The sequence below is a fragment of the Lepisma saccharinum genome, chromosome 25 (genome assembly GCF_977018435.1).
Source record: "Lepisma saccharinum chromosome 25, izLepSacc3.1, whole genome shotgun sequence".
NCBI lineage: Eukaryota > Metazoa > Arthropoda > Insecta > Zygentoma > Lepismatidae > Lepisma > Lepisma saccharinum.
The window spans coordinates 37763614-37785400 of record NC_139253.1 but is presented as its reverse complement, the minus strand read 5'-3'; the positions used below and the strand labels follow the sequence as shown (position 1 = coordinate 37785400).

The 21787-nt window shown below is 39.1% G+C and overlaps 1 protein-coding gene across 1 annotated transcript in view; it reads left to right on the top strand.

The window, feature by feature from the left end:
• The window catches only part of nrm (neuromusculin), a 541650-nt gene that overhangs the window by 322329 nt on the left and 197534 nt on the right, over positions 1 to 21787 (top strand). Inside the window, exon 9 of the mRNA XM_083111557.1 lies at positions 9082 to 9232. Coding sequence (XP_082967683.1) covers positions 9082 to 9232 — 151 coding nt within the window. The remainder of the gene's footprint in view (positions 1 to 9081; positions 9233 to 21787) is intronic.

Below are 21787 nucleotides of genomic sequence, written 5' to 3'. Positions count from 1 at the left end.
CAATGACCTTGTTATGTATAACAGGCTGGGACAAATATAAGCTTGACTCTAAATATGAGTGGATTACAACAAATATCAGATTTTATATTGTTCAATATGAATTTAAACCTGTAAGTATGAGAAGTACTGTATCAACACATCTATTCTCCTCAGTCAGTCTCACAATACTGAATGACGCAATACTCGGGAATTTCTGTAAATACTGGCGCTGAGGGCAAGGCAAAAATCAATACTACCGTCTCGGGAATTCCACACACTGACACAGAGGAGAAACATGCAAACACGAAGCAATTCTAGAGGTAGGCTCTGCATATTGCATTGTTTTAATATTAAATAAGCAAATTGAATAGTATCCAATTAAACTTAAACCTGAAGTAAATATGTATAGGTGGGTATGGATACAAGTTTATAGACAAACTGATGCAATTTTTTGTAAATCTGCTTGAGGGGGGTTTGATATTTTCCGAATTATAAAATTCTTGGGTTAGGCAGGTGCTACACTTAAACAAAAAACTTATATGAACATGTTGAGCAAGTTTTAAGTATAGCAAATCTGCTGGAGAGGAGTTCGTACTTTCTGAAAAATTCCCGAGGGCATTTTTTACAAAAATCTTGAATTATAAGAGCTCCACACTTGAGCAAAAACTCATATGGGCATGTTGAGCAAGTTTTAAGTATGGCCAAAGCTGCTGGAGAGGGGTTCGTACTTTCTCGAGTTTATCCCCCCGTAAATACAACTACTTATGCACTTAAATATGCACTTTAAAAACCTGTTTAATAAATGCTGTATATTACAAAATATGAAAGATTACATGCCAGGCAATGAATATTCATTATTCTGAATGCTCATTCGCTACACATTTTTTTCAATTAACATGGTTCTGCGTTAAATGAAACACAATACATTACAGATCAAGATCATGATTGCATTTGATAACAACATGATGTCTCAAATTTTGAAACTTGAAACTCCTTTTGTTTTCAGCTAGAATAGTCTTATATTCAGAAAACACACATTCCACTTCGCAAGATACAAGTGGACTGTATTTTAGGGCAACAAAGTCAGACACATCAAGTTCCAGATCATCCAAACGTTGTCTGTTTGTATGCAGAATTTTGCAAACTTTCACCATTGTTGCAAACCCAGTGTTCGTTTTCAATACTGCATCCAATTTCTGTACATACACAGGATCTTCAACCTGGGTGAGGACCTCTTTAACGTCTTCTATAATTTTGATGCTTGTTTGAAGTTGTAACTTGTTTGAAGTTCTTGAAAGAAGAAAGAAAAAGAAAATAGAAGCGAGGAGAAGAAAAATAAATACAGTATATGCTAGGTGTTGGTTGTAGATACAAAAATATGCAGAACATCAACTTATTTTCATACAAATATGCACCTACATATGAAATATGAATTTTTACTTAAAAATCCTTAAATATGCATTTGCATATGCAATATGCAAAATGCATATGCAATATGCAAAATGCATAATTATCCGAGCCCTACATAACTGTTCTTCGTGAGTGTCATTGGTGACCTCAAGGATGGGGAATAAATAAATGACCGCGCCATCAAAATTGGAGGGATTTTTCCTTTAAATAATATAAAATTCAACATGAATGTACTTTTCCAAAATGTATGGAAAAAATCATTGCACGTTGGCACCATGCTGTAACATGTGTGACGATGCGGAGGGGGACAGGAAATCAGGATATGTTTCCTTAGTAATTGATTTACCTAATCGCCCGCAGAGACACTGGGAAACGCGGAGATACGCGGCAACAGAACTTCTGTTCTCTGCTCCTAATAAATTAAATGATATAACGCCCACTACAGCGAAACACTCGGAACTGAAGCGCGGAATTTCCGTGCCAGAAGTCTGACGGATTCTAGGGTGGAAATTTTCCGTTGGCCGCATGCCCTCTCGTGCAATTCCGCGTCTCTTCGTTTAGCTCCGGCAAACGTCATGCTTGGCCCCGCTGTATACGATCATGGAAAATGTTCCGTTCGGGTCCCAGGTTTGGAGCGTGGCGGGCGCTGTACATGGGCGGACTGCCTTCAAAAAGCACATGGCATTTTTCACTCAGAGGTTCGAGATGGCGCGTTTTCGGCGTCACAGTGGGCGATCAGCTTTACTTTAGCTGGTTCGAAGTCACTCCTGCTACTAGGAGCGCCATATGTAATCAGTTGGATGAAGGAAAGAAAGAATTTCTCGATGGGGGCAGATTAAGTAAAGTGTTCAGTAAAGCTAAGAAAAAGTAGTCAATATGATCTGGGTGAAGCGCCGTTGTGTTGTCCTTCGGGGATTTGGGTCTCATTGGTGAGTAGTTTTATCAATACATTTACATCGTCGCGATTAGACCAAAAAAGCAGGAAACGGACATAAGAAGTATACAAATAAAATATGAGCAATAATGATTGTGCACAAGAAAACCCTGAATGCAAAATTTCTCATAATGATTTAACTGTTTCCACAATGTATGCTAGGTCAAGAATAACAGCAATGCTCAGCGCTACTTTTTAATCCAACTCCCAAGAACTGGCTTAAAAGTAATATAAAGGAAGGGAAAGTCTTTCCTGTTCGTTTTGCCAATATGTTTTTGCTTCTCGAGTTCCCAAATCTGTCGCCGGAGAGGAGATCCCTCTGTTTCACTTTGCCAAGGGGGGGAGGAGATCTCACGCAGGAGACTTCCAGCTCTTTCCCACTCATGCATTATGTATAAAGAATGCACATTAAAATACTCATTTTAATCCATTGCATTTTCCTATGGTAATTTACATAAATCTTTTGAAAAGCACTAGGAGTTCGAAACCAGATACAGAAAATGTGCATAAAATTTTATCTTCCTTCCTGTCCGGGAGCTGTCTCTATCTTTTTCTTCCATCTTCGCGCGATTTTCTTTTCCAAATCCATATCGCCGTTTTCTTCCCAGTTTTCTTGGCAGTTTTTCCTTTATTATTTTCAGACGGATGTTTGTTATTATTTCGCTTTTCCATTTTCGCCCCAGGGTCCAGAAGCTAAATGCATTTTAACCGCATTCAGAATTTGCCACAATCTTTCCTCATCAGTCATTCCGTTGCTCGCCCGTTGAATGAGATACTCAAGAGAGAGAGAGAGAGAGAGAGAGAGAGCGTGAGAGATATGCTGAGCACAATCTAAAGATAATACCTTGTAATTTGCCACGTAAAAGGAGTCGAAGTGGCCATCTTGTTCATACCGAGTGTTTCTACCACTATTAGCTTTTAAAGTATATGTTTCTGATTAACTGATATGCGTTTCACAACTTTTTCGCCGTGTACAGTGGAATGCATAAGTATTACCAAGCAAACTGTCCATCACCTCTGTACCAGAGGACATAAGAGTCCATTGCTTAAAAACACGTTTGATGCAAGGGGAAAATTTACGAAAGTGGTCATGGACAAATTGCCGGCAATATTTGTGTGTCCCACTGTACGTATCGTATCTTTCCTGTGGCTCAAGCTTTCGAACGCAAGGGATTGAGCTCACTCTCATCTCAGTCTCTGAATATTTGATCCATAAAATTATATTAGTCTCGTTATATCTTATGGGAACATTCGATGCGAGTCTTGTCTCTGACGTTGCAAACAAAGCCCCGCCTGTGCAACGTTTTTTTATTCTTCTGCGCAGCCGTCCATAGATCAGAGGTTCGTCTGTGAGCAATGTAGGTCGGCTAACTAGCATATTAATTTATTTTCCGTGGGCGCAAAGGACTACAGTATATCGTCTCCATAGTTCTACATGCTTATGTCCATAAATCAAGCAGAGCTATACAGGGTGTCTCATAAGTAATAGCGCAAACTGACACAGGTGAAAGTACACGATAATAGAAGCAAACAAGTCTCAGTAAACATGGGTCTGTAAACGTGCCATTTTCGAGATAATCGCGAATGTATGATTACAAGCCGCCATTGACTTCATTGTTTGTAAACGTCGTCCTAGTTGGTAAAATGTACTGTAAGGTTCCACTTTCACTAAGCAGTACAGCACAACTGATGTGACTCCTACAATACGATCAGACTGTGTACCGATTGTATCCATCCTGTTTGATTACAACGCCACTTCTCGGAAATGTTCTGTTTTGTAAACAAAGAGCAAACCTCGGACCGCGCAAGGAGTAAAGCACTCGGGTGTTTACAAAATGCAATCAATGACGGCTTGTAACCACACATTCGCACACATTATTAGCATTTTACCAACTAGGACGAAGTTTACAAACAATGAAGTCAGTGGCGGCTTGTAATCACACATTCGCGATTATCTCAAAAACGGTTCGTTTGTAGACCCATGCTTACTGAGACTTTTTGCTTCTATTATCGTGTACTTTCACTTGTGTCAGTTTGAGTTATTACTTTTAAGACACCCTGTATACCAGACACATGCTAAGTATATCAAAAGCTTTTGGACACTTCAAGTATTATGGAGTTAAATGAGCAAAATATATTTAGCTGTAGGATCGTCTCGTCACACTCTTAATGGTCTTACATCTTCTTACAACTTCTAAAATGATAACTGAAGGTAATGGTGTCATAAGTGAATACTTTGATTGATTGAAGTTTGTTTTAAGTCCACTTTATGTACAGATAGTCTAAACGGGACCGGATCTAAAGTTTAAAGTGGAATCCGGTGCCTTGAAGCAAGCCCTTTTTCTAAAATTTCAATGGATTATCTTAGTACTTCTTTTATTAAGAAGCTGCTTACGATGTGATAAATTCATATAAAATTCATAGAAAATCCTCTGTGGCCGTGCAGTCTAAGGCGCTTTGGATTCCGACTGCTGGACGGTATGAGTTCGAGTCCCCTGAGTTTAGTCTCTGGGATTTTGGTCTGTGTATAGGACCGGTGGCAACCCACCATCGTGAGGAAATTGGAGAGTGTAACCCAGTCTCGGAAATTTCCTATAACGGCTGAGGGTTCGACGTGCTGACCACACGTCCACTCATCACCGGTTGAAGTTCTCCACATCTATAGGTAGGATTGTGGGAGGGAGACTGGCAGTCGGGAGATAAGCCAAGGCCCTTCAAGGGCTGTCAAGCCACAGGTTATTATTATTATTAATTTTGTATTAGCAATAATGTGATCATAATTAATTATACATCATATTAATTCAACGCAGCATTTTATCGAAACATAACAAAATATGAGTTAATAACAATAAATAATGAAATTAAACAAATGAAAATGTGTCGGCCAGTCATAGTCTCTGCCGGGTATCTAACTCGGTACCCCTTGATTACAAGGTGGCGACGTTACCAGTACGCCATTGGATGGACCCATTGGGTGAATATTGTTAAGCATTTTGTTGTAATAGTGAAAGCTATGCATATTTGCCGCTGATGTTTAGCTCTCACGACGAAAACTTGGGATTTCGTTTGCGTGAAACAGATTTTTCATGTAACTCTTCCTGGCTGGAAGCCGTGAAATGTAATATGGGTTATTACCATGCGCTGGCTTTGGAGTGTTTTTGAATGTCATCTGCTATTTGTCCTTGGCTCTATTTCCCCACCCCCTCCCTCTCGGTTCCCACCCTCCAAATTTCTTTCTTTCCTTTCACTTTCGTCAACAAAACACTAACAGCTTGCATCGTTTTGTGCTTCACTCGATTCATAACGGATTCGTGCACTCCACGCCCACTGTTCCAGAGTTCTTTTTGCATCTCCCCAAAACTCGTTGATGGCACAAAAATGGCGCCTGCCAACGGAGGCGAGAGGTGCCGAGTGGAGACTGCAGCAGACAAGGAACAAATGGGACCAATTGAAAATGCATGAGTTGCTCCTCGTTTTGAGCGAGCAAAATAACTGTGCGCTGACGAAGTAAAGGCGGGGGTTGGAGGGGCTTACCCCTCACCTCCTCCATTTCTTTTCTTCCTTCCGGGCATCCGGACCTGAATCTCTTCAAGCCCTGTTAACCTAACGAGCATGTCGAATGTCAGACGCCTCTGCAACACACCAAAAGATGATCCACCGAGAGAGGAGGGAGGGATAAAAAAAAGCGAGGCTGGAGAAGGAGCGGATATAATCAGATGAAAATTAGAGATTTAAATGGATTCTTATGAAGACAGAGTGTGTGGTCTGTCGTCGTCTTTCTGAAAGAAAATACTGATTATTTCTTTTTCCTTTTGGTGCTCGCGTTCGATGATTTAACACGGGTCTCTTTGGAAGTCATTAACAGTGAATTACGAACCCCAATTCCGCTAGGGAATATCAGTGATGTACTCTTAGCAGCTTAGCGCCAAAATGTCATGATGCTCGTTTTAATGCTGCTCGTATTCTGTTGTGTTTTAGTGATGATGCAAATGCTTGAATTAAAAAAAATACTTAAGGGATGCTTCTGTTTCTCGCTGATTATTTAGTGCGGAAATTAATGGAATAAATAATATTAAATTAATTTCTAGGCCTATTCAGGCCCCATATCATGAGGTGGAAGCAATAGAAAGGAGGATTCCTATTGTGAGGGTCAATAGGAATATTATTTGGGGGGGTTGTGAGCATTAGAAAGGGAAGGGCGGAGTTTGTTGATGCACAAATATAAGTGTTTGAGTATACAAAGAATGCAAAGTTATGGAAGAAACTAATTTATATGAACCTAAAAATTATAATTCTTTACCAAATTGAGTGAACAATCTTCTTCTTCATGTGGTACTACAACTAATAGATTAGTGTTGAGTTGACAATCACTCTTGTGCATCGATCTTTTGCTCTCTTTCCCTAACTCACTCTCCTTAGGTTTTCTCCTGCATCTCTCAGTGTGACCAGTCCAGGCTATCTTTATACATTTTATTTATCTCACTACATTCTCCAGGCGTTAAGTAGTCGCCTTTCGATCTCATCATCGAAGTTCCCGAGTTCGAGTCCCGGCCTTGGTGTGCTTTGGGAGTGTCTATTTATCAATCTCATTTAATCATCACTCATCCTCATCGTCGTGACATAAAGTAAGAAAGATATATTAATCAGTCGAAATATTTTCTGCATTTTTCTTCCAAGTTCCCAAAGTAACATTTGTGGCTTGAGTAAAAATACCATGCCAGAGCATTCTCGTATACTGACTGCCGACCTTCTTGGTTGAGTGGTTAGCACAACGCGCTACGACGCCAGACGACCCGGGGTCAAATCCCGTCCTGGGCATAGCTGTTTTTGCGCCTGTTCCTTCAATTTCATCATATTGTTTCTCGTCCTTATCGTCGCTATTAACCAAACGTGGCAGAAATGCGATGCTAAATAACACAAAATCAAATCCTATACCTACCGAGTTTAATACCACAGGAGTGTTCGTTTCGGGATTTGAACCCACAATACTCTAATAGTGGTGCGTCCTGGTTATTTCGTACGAAAATGCCAAAACTTGGTTTTTGCAGTTTTTAACTCATGATTACTTAATGGATGAACGCACGAAATTTCTCTCCTAAAATGGTTTATCTCTTGCCTTTATTCCAAATCAGTAGCCAGCATTTTCCATCTGCATGGCATATCCGTAACATTGTGATATGTTACTTTAGTTAACCATGGCAACTCCTGCAGGGCAGATTTTAACGAAAGGATTCTACAAACAATGGATAACGTTTTTGAAACAAAAATGACTATCATGTCACGCAACGTATCCTGGGACAGTTTGATGGAAAAATGATAGAGGACTATTGATCGGGGTTTTGTTTACTGTTCCCAAGAGTAAATCTCAACGTTTGCTTTTTTTTCGAAATCTATACTCGGAGTTGGATGGAATTCATATTTTTTCCCTATTCATCTATATCTCTTCATTTCGTTTGTGTCTATAAAGCAAAAGCTTGTATGTCCAGACCATATGACCAACAACAAAACATATCCCCTTTTCCATCAAAAATGTATTGTCTTATATTAAAACATATCTTGTTTCGTGATTTTGCGCTTCAGTAAATTTTGTAAAAACTTGAGAGATAATTTGTTAGAAAGTTGGTTCATAAAAGGAGAACTGTACATTGTATAAGGAAAATACATTTATTGATAAATGTGTGATATTTAAAATTAACTGCTTAAGATATTAAAAGGAAACCTTCGATATTTAGCACGGTGCATATTTTTCAAAATGGTTGCCAGAAGTGTAAAGTCTGTTTGCTTATAGCAAATGCCTCATCGTTTTAACAGTCCTTTAGGTTTATTTATAAGAGAAAACCAGTTACACGATTTATTTAAATGGAAATACGCGTATTAATTAATGGAAACAAATAGTGGATGTTTTAAAAACCTAATACGTGTAAAATCACTAATTTTGTAATGAAAAAACAATTTCGAAAACAAGTGTTGCAGTTTTGTTCTTCAGGAAACGTATTTGTGCTTAAAATACATAAAATATTATAATTGTGCATAGGCGCCATATTGTAACATCTTGTCGAATTGTGGTGTTGCCAAGCGCGTTAATTGACCGACTTTTGATCTGGCCACTAAATTTCGAGTTTCGAATCACCGCCTGGCCATGAGTGTTTAGACAAAAGTGGTCGAAAAGCGACGTAAGATAAAGCATCTCGTCCTCACATCAACCACGCCATGTGCATTTTCAAAAGTGTTGTTACTGTTATAAATGTATTGATGTTTTAAGTCTACTTTATGGACAGTAAAACTAATCGGGGCTGGACCTACGGTTTAAAGTGGGATTCGAACCACTATGTGCCTCCACCAGGTACTGAACCCGGAACACCTTGATTACAATTCGACGGCGCTACCACTGCACCATTGTAGAGGCCCGCAGGACGGTGGAGAAGAGGAGGAAGCGAGTGTGTGGAGCAAAGCAGTGTGCGCTGCTCAAACGGCTGGTAGCTGCAGTCGCGTTGCCGCCTTCGTGTATTCCCTCTCCCTCTCGCGCGTTCATTGGTCGATAACTCAAGTTACGCAGAGAACTCGTTTTCGTTCGCTTACTCCACAAACTCCTTGGACAGAGCACATAATCTCAAAGAGTAATCATATTCCATATTTTTGTGTGTTCTTATCTAGTTTTGTATTTGCTGTTTCTGTAGTTTGCCAATTCTTGCGTGTACTATCTTGATTCTCTTCTTAGTCCTATGTAAATTTGACGTCATCATTTTCTTTTATTTCAGACTGACAGCACTTTCCTCACCCAGAGCAATCTGACTTTCACTGCCACAAGATACGAAAATGGAGAGACGATAACATGTGAGGCAATCAATCCAGTGATGCAGGAGAAGGACGAGGAGCCCCTGAGAAAAACAATATCTCTCAAAGTTCTTTGTAAGTAATTCTTTTAGCTCTTACTGGGAAAGTGGAACTCTTTCAAAAACGAGAAAGTTGAGTGTTAAAATTGGCTTTATAAGTTCAGATATTGTTCTGCAAATCTTCTTTCAGGGGCTGCTGCGATATTTCTCAAGTTTCGAATTCAATTTTGTGTGAAAATAATTTTTCAAGGGAATAATCAGTCGTTGATAATGTTGTTGGAGTAAACGTCTGCCATCGCAGTGTTCCTTTGCAATCCGTCGTAGTGAAGAATTGTGGTGCTCAGTTTCTGTCGAAGTATTATGAGTCTGTAGTTTCTCTACTGATATACGCAATGAAATATTTGTTTGAAATAATCAAAAAGTAGAACGTTAGCAAAAATTTGTTAAAACAGGCTGCTAACTTGTTTGCAGTGTTGCTAACTCTTAGATGGATATTTCGTCATATCTGCCAAAATATATTAAACTGCATTTGCTCATTCTTCTTGCCAATAGTATAATCACATATATTCTCAACATAACTGAAATGAACAAGGAATGCGGAAACGATGATTTCGTCAGTGTCATTAACGTAGTCCCTTTCCCATTTGCCAATTCGTTGTGCATTTCGGGTAGCCTACGTGTAAGGATATACTCTATCTTGTTTACCATAAGAATTCCAACTAACTTTTTCACGTGACTGCACACGGTAATGATCTGCCCAACTCCGTGGCGGATTGTTTAGTACGTGCTACGACGCCTGGGGTTCCGGGTTCGAGTCTCGGCATGGGTGTTCTTTGTGAATGTCTCTTCATCAATTTGATCATATTATCACTCGTCCTCATAGTCGCGATTAGCCTAAAGTTGCAGAAAAGCTACCCTTATCAACGAAAATCAAACCGTAATGAGGATGAAGTGCAAGCAGTATAATGGATAATAGAATATATCTATTGTCGTGAACCATTGCCTTATTTCACTAATGTTGTGGGCACTTTTGTTTTTTGTTAATTACGTACTGTGCATAATAGTGATCCAAAGTAACGTTATGTATGCCAAGCACAATCTTAGTCTTTATTTTTAAAAAATAAAGTTGAGCTTAGACAATTAACAAATTTAAATAATTTGCTGACCTCCTTGCCATAATGGTGAGAGTAACACGCAACGAAGCCAGAGATCCCATGTCAGAACCTTGGAAAAAGTATGGTGTAGCTTTGTGTTTTATCCTGTTATTTCATTAATTGAACTTCATCGTCGCGATTAACGCAAAAGGTAGAAAGACGAAATAAAATAACTGAAATGGAAAGAATTAGCTTTAATTTGAATCTTCAGATACTCACACACTACTTTGTTTTGCGTACATGAGAATTTTAATGGGGTGTAAGGGGTGACTTTCTGGTAAGGCACCCAAAATTCAACCTCAATTCCATGTAGTACCCCGTTAACTGCTTCTTGCAGGCCATTGAGGCTCTGGCGCGTGGACCCTTATTGGGGTTTTGTTGTCCTGTATTTTGTCTTTATATGTACTGAGTGCCCCTTTACATCCTCAGGTTTTAACCTAGGTAATGCGATTGTAACCCTCAGAGAAAGTATAGTGTGTTCTTATCAAGTAATGAGTAGTTTTAAAAATTGAGTAAGAAAGTTTTTAACACACATTTTATTTTCTAATTAGGGGACTGTATTCAATTTTATTTTAGTTAAGAGGCTTATCCCCGTATTGCACGACGGTCAAATATAGCCTATGTGATGATGTACCCGTAAGGAAAAATCTATCAGTTTTGATGAGGCAATATCCATGTACATTTCCACCAATTCTTCATTTGATTCACGAAAAGGCATCTTTGAAGCTGACCTTATTAGCAAAATCCTTGAGATGTTCACCGAACTATTCCTTCCTGCTGACATATTGGCTTCCAGAAACGTGTGGCTCCCTCTCTTTTTTCACCCCAAATGCCTACCCTGGAATCTGCTCATTAACTTTGGGTCCAACCCCCTCCCCCACCCCTAACAAGGCCCCTAATGATCGCCATTCAAAGCTAAAGTGATTCACGGCGAACTTTCAAAGTATTGTCTCTCCCAAGTGTCCCCGGATCCTTACCAGGTTTCATCTCCTCATTATATTTCTGTGATGTTCGCATGCGTCATTGACAGCGGAAGGTTCTGTCTTCTAACAAGCCGGAGCAAATTACCTTTTCTTTTATCGAGGAAAGGAGCTGCAATGTTGTTCATTCTTTCTTCCCGCTTGTTATGGATCTCGGTACTTTAAGGGAAAAATCGTGGTCTTTATTTCTTTTTAATGTTTTCCGCCCTGCTACAGACTCGTTCTTGACGTTTCTTCTGTCATCTTTCATAGTCATATCTTAACCTTGTCCTGATTTCATATCCTGTTTTAACAGGAGGTTTCCTCCAGACGAAATATTTGTTTTTATCATTTCTATCTCCCTCTCTCTCTATCTTTCTATCTGTCTATCTATCTCTCTATCCTTCCTTTATCTATCAATCTCTGTGATCCTTTGTTACCACATTCCTTTTAACGCTTTACGTATCAGATCAAAGAACCTTCATTAACAATATCAACCGAACAATAGCCTCGATTTACTGAGGTGGGAAACACAGAACCCTTAATTATGATATATCATTATCTAACGTGTGATTTCAGTGATATAACCATTTATCTTCTATATATATAAAAGTGGATGTATGTGTGTGTGTGGATGTGTATATTTGTTTGTTCCGGCATAACTCTCGAACGCCTGGAGCAATTTCAACCAAACTTGTTACACGTATCACTTGTAATCTGGAAATAATATTTTGGAGTAAGACACCACTGGCACCCATAGGGGTGGGGTGGGAAGGGGTGACATGTAAAAATAATCGAGAACCACCGATATTAAATTCCGCACAAACAGACATCCGTGTCTCTATGCAATCCGCACAACGATAGTGTTTCTCGTGTTGACTAACATTCAGGCTGTGTTGCGAATGGAATCCATAGTTTTCGTTACCCTCCCAATGCGGTTCATCACCTATAGGCATGGGTGTGAGAGGGGGTGAAAAAAATGCCACAAATGACCTAGATTAGTGTCGAATCCAAAGTTTTCGGCGTCACTAAGCTAATTGGTGACATTCACGATCACATTTAAAATTAGTTACATTTTACACTATAGTTAGAATTCATTATTTTCCTCTCTAATACAAGATTAGGATAAATAAATACCCGGGCAACACCGTGTAATCAGTTAGTATTAGATAAAAAATTAAGCATGAAACACGGCTGTTGTACTACGTGTGTTAGCAACACTTGCATTTGTAAAGCACTCCTTTCTTGAAGTAGTGGAAAGCTGCCTGACGTCACAAATAAAGACTGGGATTAATGCATTCTGACGAGGTTAACAACTTTTTCGTTGGAAGTGATATACTTCTAACTTCTGGTATAAAGTAACTTTTATATTAATATATAGTTTCATTAGGATATGATGTTTGGAAGGTCAAACAGAAGCTATGTTTTGGATATGGAGTTATCTGTATGATCAGATGCATCTTGGCAAACATATGCCAGGTGAAAGGGCATTAGTACCATAAGCAATATTATGTTAGCAAGGTAAAAGTTTCAATTTCGAGCATGAGTGTGAGTTGGTCCAACCGGCTACGTTTCCAATCCGAATCCTATTCAATAATTCTGCAGAAATACGTGACAAATTGCCGGAAGATTGGGAAGTGCGAGAAGGTCGATGTTTTCACTGCATCAGCTTGGGCTACAGGGGGCAAGAGAGAACAGGGTAAAAAAAAGCATGTGATAAATTGAAATCGTTTCAGCCAATTTCAAACGTTCCGGTCTTTTCCTCAATTCTGTCAAGACATTTGGTTCTGATCCTCTCTCTCAATATTAAAGGAAAGTTTCCAAGTATTATAGAATTCGGAGTTGAAATTGCAAGAAACAGCGCGGAAGAATATCAAGCATAATTTGGAAAAAGTAGTTTTTAACGTTCTTATGCATGTTCGTTTTTCCGTTCATCGTACGTTCTTCTGCAACCTGGTCCAAAAATTCTGTCCAGTATTTTCTCCTACGATTCTACATGAAGCATTTTATTTTTACTCGGGTCATTTGTGATGACTACCACACATCCAGATGGTCGATAACTGATATATTTAACCTGGTTACCACATAGAACCGATTAGTATTTTAGAAATATTAAAATTTGAGAAGGTACTTTAGCAAAACACAAGTGTGGATTATTATTAGTTTATATATTTCAGACATATCGTGATTCATAATTTTCAACGAAATTTTTACGGATAAAAATACCCAACGAAATATAACTAAATCAACAATAATAATTGGTAAGACAATGCAGGTGTGACACATTACAGATATGGATCAGTGGCGTCTTCTCCAGGTGTGCAATCTGTGTATGAACGCCCAAAGAAAACTGAAATAAAGAAGAACTTATCTTTCTTTATACAAATAGATGTAACAATAGGATTTTGAACCTTTTTCTAAATTCTCAGTGTTTCAAGCTGCCGGCATTATTTATTTATTTATTTGTGCGTATATTTATATTATACGAACACAGCGCAGCGGTCGGGCAAGCAGGGATTGCTTGGGATTACGTCTTCACTGTTTTATCAGACAATACGTCCAATGTCTCCCACCAATGTGCTAAGAGATTCAAGGCATTGTATTCGTTTTCAAGAGCTTGTCCTGTATTTTGATCCCGCGTTCCGCCTTGTTCCGTTCTCGATTGTTGGGATTTCACATGTAGGGAAGAAACAAGTGATTGCCAATGGCCCATCATATCTTGATCTCACAGTGTCGACATGTGTAAATAAATTTTTGGGTTGGAAAATATATTGAGAGACATTCCAAAATAATTCGATGGAATTTCAGACTGGCTTTGCTGTTGTAGTGTGGTAAAAAAAAATTATCATGTACATGTTTATTATTCTCAACTTAATGATTTCTTGTTTTAAGTCCACTTAATGCACAGATAGCCTAATTGGGACTGGAACTACAGTTTAAAGTGGGATCCGAACCACTGTGCAGTGTGCCTCCACCGAGTATCGATCCCGGGACCTCTTGATTATAAGGCTATTCTTAACTTACGATAAAGTATTTGGAATCATCAAGTGTATGCGGAAGTATTGCGAGGGTATAAATTCGCCTACTGTATCAATAATCTAATCGACCCTAAATAGTTTTTTTTAATGTTTTTATTATCGTGTTCTCATTATTTGTGAAATGTTTGCTTCAATCTTGTTAGAACTAAGGACTAAAACTTTCATACTACCTTCAAGACATATTTAAACCTATTTCCTCCTTCAAAGATATTTCTTTGAAATCGTCTTTTTATCATCAAGTCATCATAAAACGTATAGGTTTCCAATTCCATATCTCCTAACGTCTTCGTAGAGAACTCCATCATATCAGAATGGAGGGTGGGAATTTTCATCGATTGCTGAAATAGAAGATAACCGCAGGTTCGCGCGGGATAGCGTTTCGTCCCATCCACAGGGACTGACCTGTACTTTCGTCTTGCCTCGGCTAAACAAGGGAGGATTGTCCGCGAAAGGATGCTTTTACTCAGTATATCATCTACCGAGATGACAGGACAGAATCTGAGGATTTGTCTCAAATGGATTTCTAGAATTGGGTTCCTTTTCAAAGGTCAGTCCTAATACCTGTAGATTAGATTGACCGGAAATGGGTCCGAAGTTTGATATTTTTTGCACGGTTTAGTTGGAAAGTACATGGCTGCTTTACCTTATTGTTCAGTGGTAGGTTTCTGAGAGTTCAGGGTTCGATTCTTGCTTGTGTTTAAAGTAAACGAAAACCGTACTTTTCGGTCGCATTCTCATTCTCTTGGCAAAATCTAGTTGGAGTTTCTTCCTTCATTTTTGTTCCATGTGTCATGCTCATTCTCGTCTCTCTTTTGTCCATCTCATTAGTTCTGAGGTCAATAGACCTTCATGTGGAACTTTTGTAGGCCAACGAGGCTGTGGCGTCTGAACCTACGGCCAGTATAATCCTCTTGTGTTTTGTCCATATGCATTGACACCCACCCACCGGCCTGTGTAAAGTTGTAATAAGTTCGCTTCTCTTCACAATCGTACTTCTCAGAGGTTTGGCAACGAAGAGAAACACAGACTCACTTTACATTGCCAGTATGCGTGTGAGAAAACCTTTATCAGTCCAGTTGGTATCATAAATATACACTTAATTGCTAATCACATCTAATCAGTTTTCAAATAACAAGCTTGAAACATGGTACATATTTCATATTCCACCTTTCAAGAAAATCAACTCCCTTGTACGCAGAACAAACACTGCAGAAATAATCACCATTAAACTTACACTTCGTAACATTTCTCCATGTCCACAACAACGAGCATTCTTAAACATAATAAAATTGCATAATTAACCAACTTACAGAATTGTCACATTCAATTCCCTTACATTCTGGATTATTCCCTTTCGCTCTATCATGTCAAGAGTTCCACACACAGGTTGGCCGTCAACCACAGTTTAACAGAAATGCGTCATTACTATCACGGCCGTTACTGGTAGCCGGACAATTGCGATGAACACAGCTAGAGGTGTAAGGGCGGGTGAATAATCGCGATGACATTTTAAATCTTCTATCAAATTGAAGGGTGACTTAACACTCCGTACAATACCTCTTACAGCCGGTCCCCGTGGCTGAGTGGTTAGCACATCGCGCTACAATGTCAGGGGTCCCAAGTTCGAATCCTGGCTTGGGCATGGATGTTCGTGAGTGTTCATTCATCAATTTCATCATATCACCACTCATCCCCATCTTCGCAAATTAGCCTAAAGTGGCACAAGAAGCGAAGTAAAATAAAGCAAATCAATCAATACCTCTTACAAGTGGATTATGTGAAATATTGATATTTTGGAATAGAACACTGATTTCTCTCACACTTTCTCCAGGCTTTAGACTGGCAAGGTAGCTTGTAAACGTACTTGCATTTCAACCACTTTTAGTTTAGGTTAGGTTAGGTTAGGTGCACCTACGGTTAGTCATCCTAATCGTGGCAATTGTCCTACCATTAATTTGTAAAATGACCATCACCGTCAGAATCATCGCAATTGTCCGTGATTTGAGCTTCAGCGCAATTTTCCATCATCGCATTTGTCGTAGATTCGTTACAGCATGTTGAATGTCCCTTTGCATGTGGAGGTTTTAGTCCTCAGAGGCAGATCGGTAAGGGACTGGGATCCGTAGCCTAGTGATGACGCACCAAGAGTTTAAATTTCGGTCAATCAATCTTGCAGGCCAACAAGGTTCTGACGTTTGGACGTGCCGCCAGACTAATCCTCTGTAGGACTATGTGTTGGCCATATAAGTGCTTATATATGTGCTTTTAACATGGGTAAGGATATTTTAGTCCATATAAACACGTATTGATTTTATTTATGATACGAAGCTGGGCCCCGTAGAAAGTGAAGGATGCAAATAGCCTTAGTGCTGACGTATCCACACTCTTAAATTGAACTCAAAATAGAGACCTGTGTATGAGGCTACTGGAGAGTGGTTATTTTTGTGGTATCAGTTATCAAAGTTGAAGTCATGCTTTTATGCCCCTGTATGGAGAGACTCTAAGGTTCACTCAGCACAAATGTTTTCATATACAGGACCAGTGAGACTTACAACGGTTTTGTCTCGGGCCATATTGAATTTTGCTTTCACTCAAAATACTGTCTCAAACTTATACAAATACGTTTTATCAGTACTAATGCGTGCCGCAAAAAGCACCCTTGTATGGGCGCCTCTAACATAAGGTATACGTGCAATGGAAGATGACAACTCTTTTTCTCATGGTTTCAACGGAAGACGATGCGACCTTCTATCGAGCAGACTACAAAGTGAAAATGAAGCAAAAGGGCTGATTTTGCAGAATGTTTCAATTCATTATATATTTAGAGATATTTACTCATATGTTAAATGCCATTTTTATAGTTATCAGCCATTTATAGTCATCACAGATTGACAAAATTACACCAACTTGCGAGCAGGAAAGCGATTTTCGTAGAACAGTTCTCCCCTGTGAGATGGAGTACAGATTTTCTTTCCCCAACCGAACTTTCATCAAGTCTTTGCCCCCTAATCAGACGGTTTGGTCCGTCCTCGAAATCATGAGTCGACCACTCTACAAGGTTGCTTCTTCGTATCCCTATTTTGCTTCATGGTTAGCTTTAACTAAGCGTTACTAATTGCTTAAATAAATGCAAGGATGAATTCCACACTGATAACAGTCTTTGGTTGACATACTGGCATTGTGGTGTTAACTGTCTGCAATCGACATTAGACTGCATAAAAGTTACTATAAAATATTAAAAGGGTGGAAGGAGAGAGAGAGAGAGAGAGAAATAAAACCTTCCCCGCTGACTCGCTCGACCGAAAATCTCTTTCTCTTCGTCCATCTCTGGCGAAGCAGCCGTCTGCCGCATGAGAAGAGACCAAAAATAGGCCAAATGCGAGTGACCACTCTACGTACGTCCTCTCGAATCCCCTACTAGGAAATTTAAAGATGAAATATTCTTTCCTGATTCTCTTTGATGTCAGGATATTCGATACAGGATGCTTCCTTGCACGTCGCAAGTGGAGGAAATAAAATTTTATCCGCCCTGGTGGAACCTCGTGACATTATTAAGCACTCGTCATGTTTTCCCCCTATTTCCTTTCCTCGTCCACTCTAAAGGGGAAATGCAGCCGAACGGTTTGCTGTGCGTCGTGTTTAGATAGTGAAACTTTATTTCGTGTATTTGCTGGTACTGGTGTTACTGACGTTGAAATTGCCTTCATAGTTAAGGATGTGGTGGTCCATATAATTCTTTTATCCCCAATTTTTTTAAAACACTCTCACTCTCCTAATATCTCTCCTCTGCTTTCACTCTCTCTCTCTCTCTTCTCTCTCTCTCTTCTCTCTCTCTTCTCTCTCTCTTCTCTCTCTTCTCTCTCTATCTTCTTTCTCTTCTCTCTCTCTTCTCTCTCTCTCTTCTCTCTCTTCTTTCTCTCTCTTCTCTCTTCTCTCTCTCGCACACACTACCTAATTCTCTCTTCATCCTCACTCTCCCATTCTGTCAAACTCTCCCACTCACTCTCCATCTTCCTCTCTCTCACACACACACTCACTCTCACACCCCCATTCTTCACCGCTCTCTCTCCCATTCCCATCTCTCTTGCACAGTTGCATTTGTATGCACAGGTTGGCTCAGTTAATTGGACAATATGGCAACAGTGGATGGCTAGAGAACCGAGGATGTGGAAAGCTTTTGCCCCATACTTATCATTCACTGGAGCGAAGAGGATATGACATTAGTTGTCATAAGAAATATATTCTTCAACATTTGTATTGCTTGAATATTAAATTGAGTTAACTTTTATCTCGTCCAGCCAGGAAAATATTTCGAATTGAGGAGAATTCACGAATGTAGCTAGTAATTCATCATCGAGTTCGACAATTTCTCACGAGATGTCCTTCACATGATCTTCTGAGCAAAGAACCTCATATTTATTTTGAAAAGCCGTATTGTTAGTAAAACTTACCTTTTTAACAGAAAAAAAACATTGTTATCTGTTTTTAGCATTGTCGTTGCGAAACAATAGTTGTTACATATGGTAATTAGTGAACAGCGACAATATCCAAATTTGTTAGTACGTATTTGCAGTTGGGATATTTCTGCCTAAATCTCGGTCATGGACGTGTTCATAAAACATATTCGTTTAATCTGGTAAAACGTCAGTGGGTTATTTACGTTTCATTTATTAATTGTTGCTTTACATCATTTCAAAGAAAGAAAAAGAGAAGTATACATAGTAGTAGTTCCTTAACACACCATTCATTGTTAAAGGTTTCAGTTTTTCTTATTGTGTGTTTGCGAGTGGACAATTTGGCGGAAGTGCCGAATGGTTGGACAAAGGAACAGGAGAGCAGGACCGGAAGGGAAACAATCGAGATGGAGGAATATGTGGGATGATGGAACTCGAGGGAAAATGCATAAGAACGGTGCACGAACGATGTTATCGTGAGGAATAAAATGAAGAATCTTTGCAATTAGCACAGATGTACGCTTCCGTAGTACTATGCTAATAAGGGATCACAAGACATCGAAGAACAGTTGTTGGTAAAATTACCGGGAACTCAACGTCAGGTAATAAAGATATGCTTGAAAAATGAACGGACCGACAGCATGTCTTTCCTTCCTCGCTTCAGGAGCTCGTAAGTAGAACGACATTCTTTGAAGTGACTTTTCGTATACCGGTATCTGAGCTTGTATCTAAGTGCGTATAAGGTAGATCTACCGTAGTGACACGTACTTCAAATGCTAGCATTTTTGTGCTCCGTGATGAAAGCTATTGTCGTTATGCATGTGCACGAGACCTCATGGTTGTAGGATTATGGCTAACGACGCCATTTGCTAAATAATTGGCAGTCTTATAGTCGGCTGATGCTATATGTACTGAACCGGCATGGTTATTTTCGAATAAGTGGCTTGATACCGAAAGATTGTTTCTTTCTTTTATTGTCTGTTAAGTGACGTCATACCTGTTAAAGAAATGTACAAGGGAGAGTGTGTGCAATTTTTCAAATCTGGATAGCGCACGCCGCCCAAAAGAGTTACGTTCACATGGGTCCACTATTCTAAGTATCGGACTGATTGTTTGTCTGGTGAGCGTGTTATTAAACATTTTGTGTATCCAAATATCCGAACACGTCAACGGTTAAATAATTGACATAAAGGTCACATGTGTTTCATTAAAACTGGCGATTGTAAAGAGTAAATTTGAGCCAGTTAAGCACTGTAGCTTGTCGAGACAGATATAAGGACATGCTTACAGAATATACATCAATATATTTTCATAGTGAGAAATGAACGTTATTCTTGTAAGTTTTTCTTTTGGTTTATCTTAAATAAACAGGCATGTAATTTAAACACTGGAAATCAGGAATTTATCTGTGTCTCTTTTTCCAAAATTACTTGATACTATATACTCATGTATGCTAATGTTGAACTTTACTTTCAGCAGGGAAGAGTTCCGTAAATACAGTGGTCATGCAGAGATTTTAAATTTTCCACCTGTATAAATGCATTGTAGAAACAGGGTATGTGAGAAGTCGATAACGTAAGGTTCACGATACTCACATTTCTAAGCAACAATATACGAGGTTATGCAAATCTCTTTCGACTGTAATACAACTGGGTTCTGTTGATTGGGTCACATGTGCGAGGTTTGTTTTTAAGTTGGGATTTAAATTGGATAATCCTGATTGCATACCTTATCAGGGGTTCATGGTGACCATTCAATTAGCATGAAACTGATACTATAACTGGCTTACGTTTGAGTTTCTGGGATACTCTGAATATTTGGAATTAGGGTCACAAGAAACATAGGGGAAATCGAGTAACAAAAATACCTAAACGTTTGGCAGTGATTTTTTTTTAATCAAGGCTGTTGCGGATTGGTTCGCTAGGACAATCACATTGCTGCGTATCCGTGCGCTACGTGACGGGGGTGTCTGAAATACGATGTCGTGAAATGTTTGAGTTGGGATTTAATGTGATTGGATCTTGGTATTGAGTGTGTATGAGGACACTATAGGTGCGGGAAAGTCTCTCCAGCCTAGTCTCGTCATAAGGACTTTCACCGCGAAGTTGTGTACTTGTCCGTGGCCAACTAGATCATCCGATCTGACTCCTTTGTTTCTATATGCTGGAGTATTTCAAGTCAGATGTCTGCTCTTCATCAATTTCATCGTCTCATCACGCACCCTCATTGTTGTGATTAGCCAAAAGTGACAGAAAAGCTACGCTAAATAACAAAAATCATCTTCTTCAACTGCTTAATGCACGTCCTTGTTTAAAGGTTCGTCTGGAGAGACTGTGAGACCTGGAGGATCATTTAATGAAATGTAGAGGGTTTGTAGTCTATGTAGAAATTGCCTTTGTTGTAAGGATATCTTTAAAGCTTTTATGTAAAAGAAGTTCTGGCATTAGCTATTGGTAAGTAGAAATGTTTGGAAACGGTTAACTAAATAAGCCCCTTTGTGTGCGAGGTATCTGTTTAATGAATCTGCAGTTGGTTCAAAGCCAAATACCTTTAAATGTACTCACATATTCTCACTGGTAGTCACTCTCGGAATACCAACAAGAGGAAAACCAGGCCGAATTTCTCTAAAATGCAAGCACAGGGCAGGTCGACAAACTGGGTAATCAATTCACAAGTAAATGAAGCTCTGTCCTATAATGTAACTGCAAACGGTGTGCAGATTCTTTTTACGGTCGTAGCTCTTAACCGTTTAATGACTTTCAAAACGAATAAAACAATGCTGTTTCTCGTTGTTTGTTTCCATTTCTCAATACAAAGGGAATATGGAAGAAGTGTTTGCCAAACAGACTGAATTTTGATGCGAACGTGTGTTTGTTCTAAGCGATTTTGAAAGTACTCTCCTAATGGTTGACAGAATATTCACAATTTAATTATCAATAAAGATAAAAGTTGTTACCTGTAGATGTATTGTTTGACTCGTTGTTAGTTTATTGATAGCATAAAAAAAGTTTCATTTGAAAGAATCA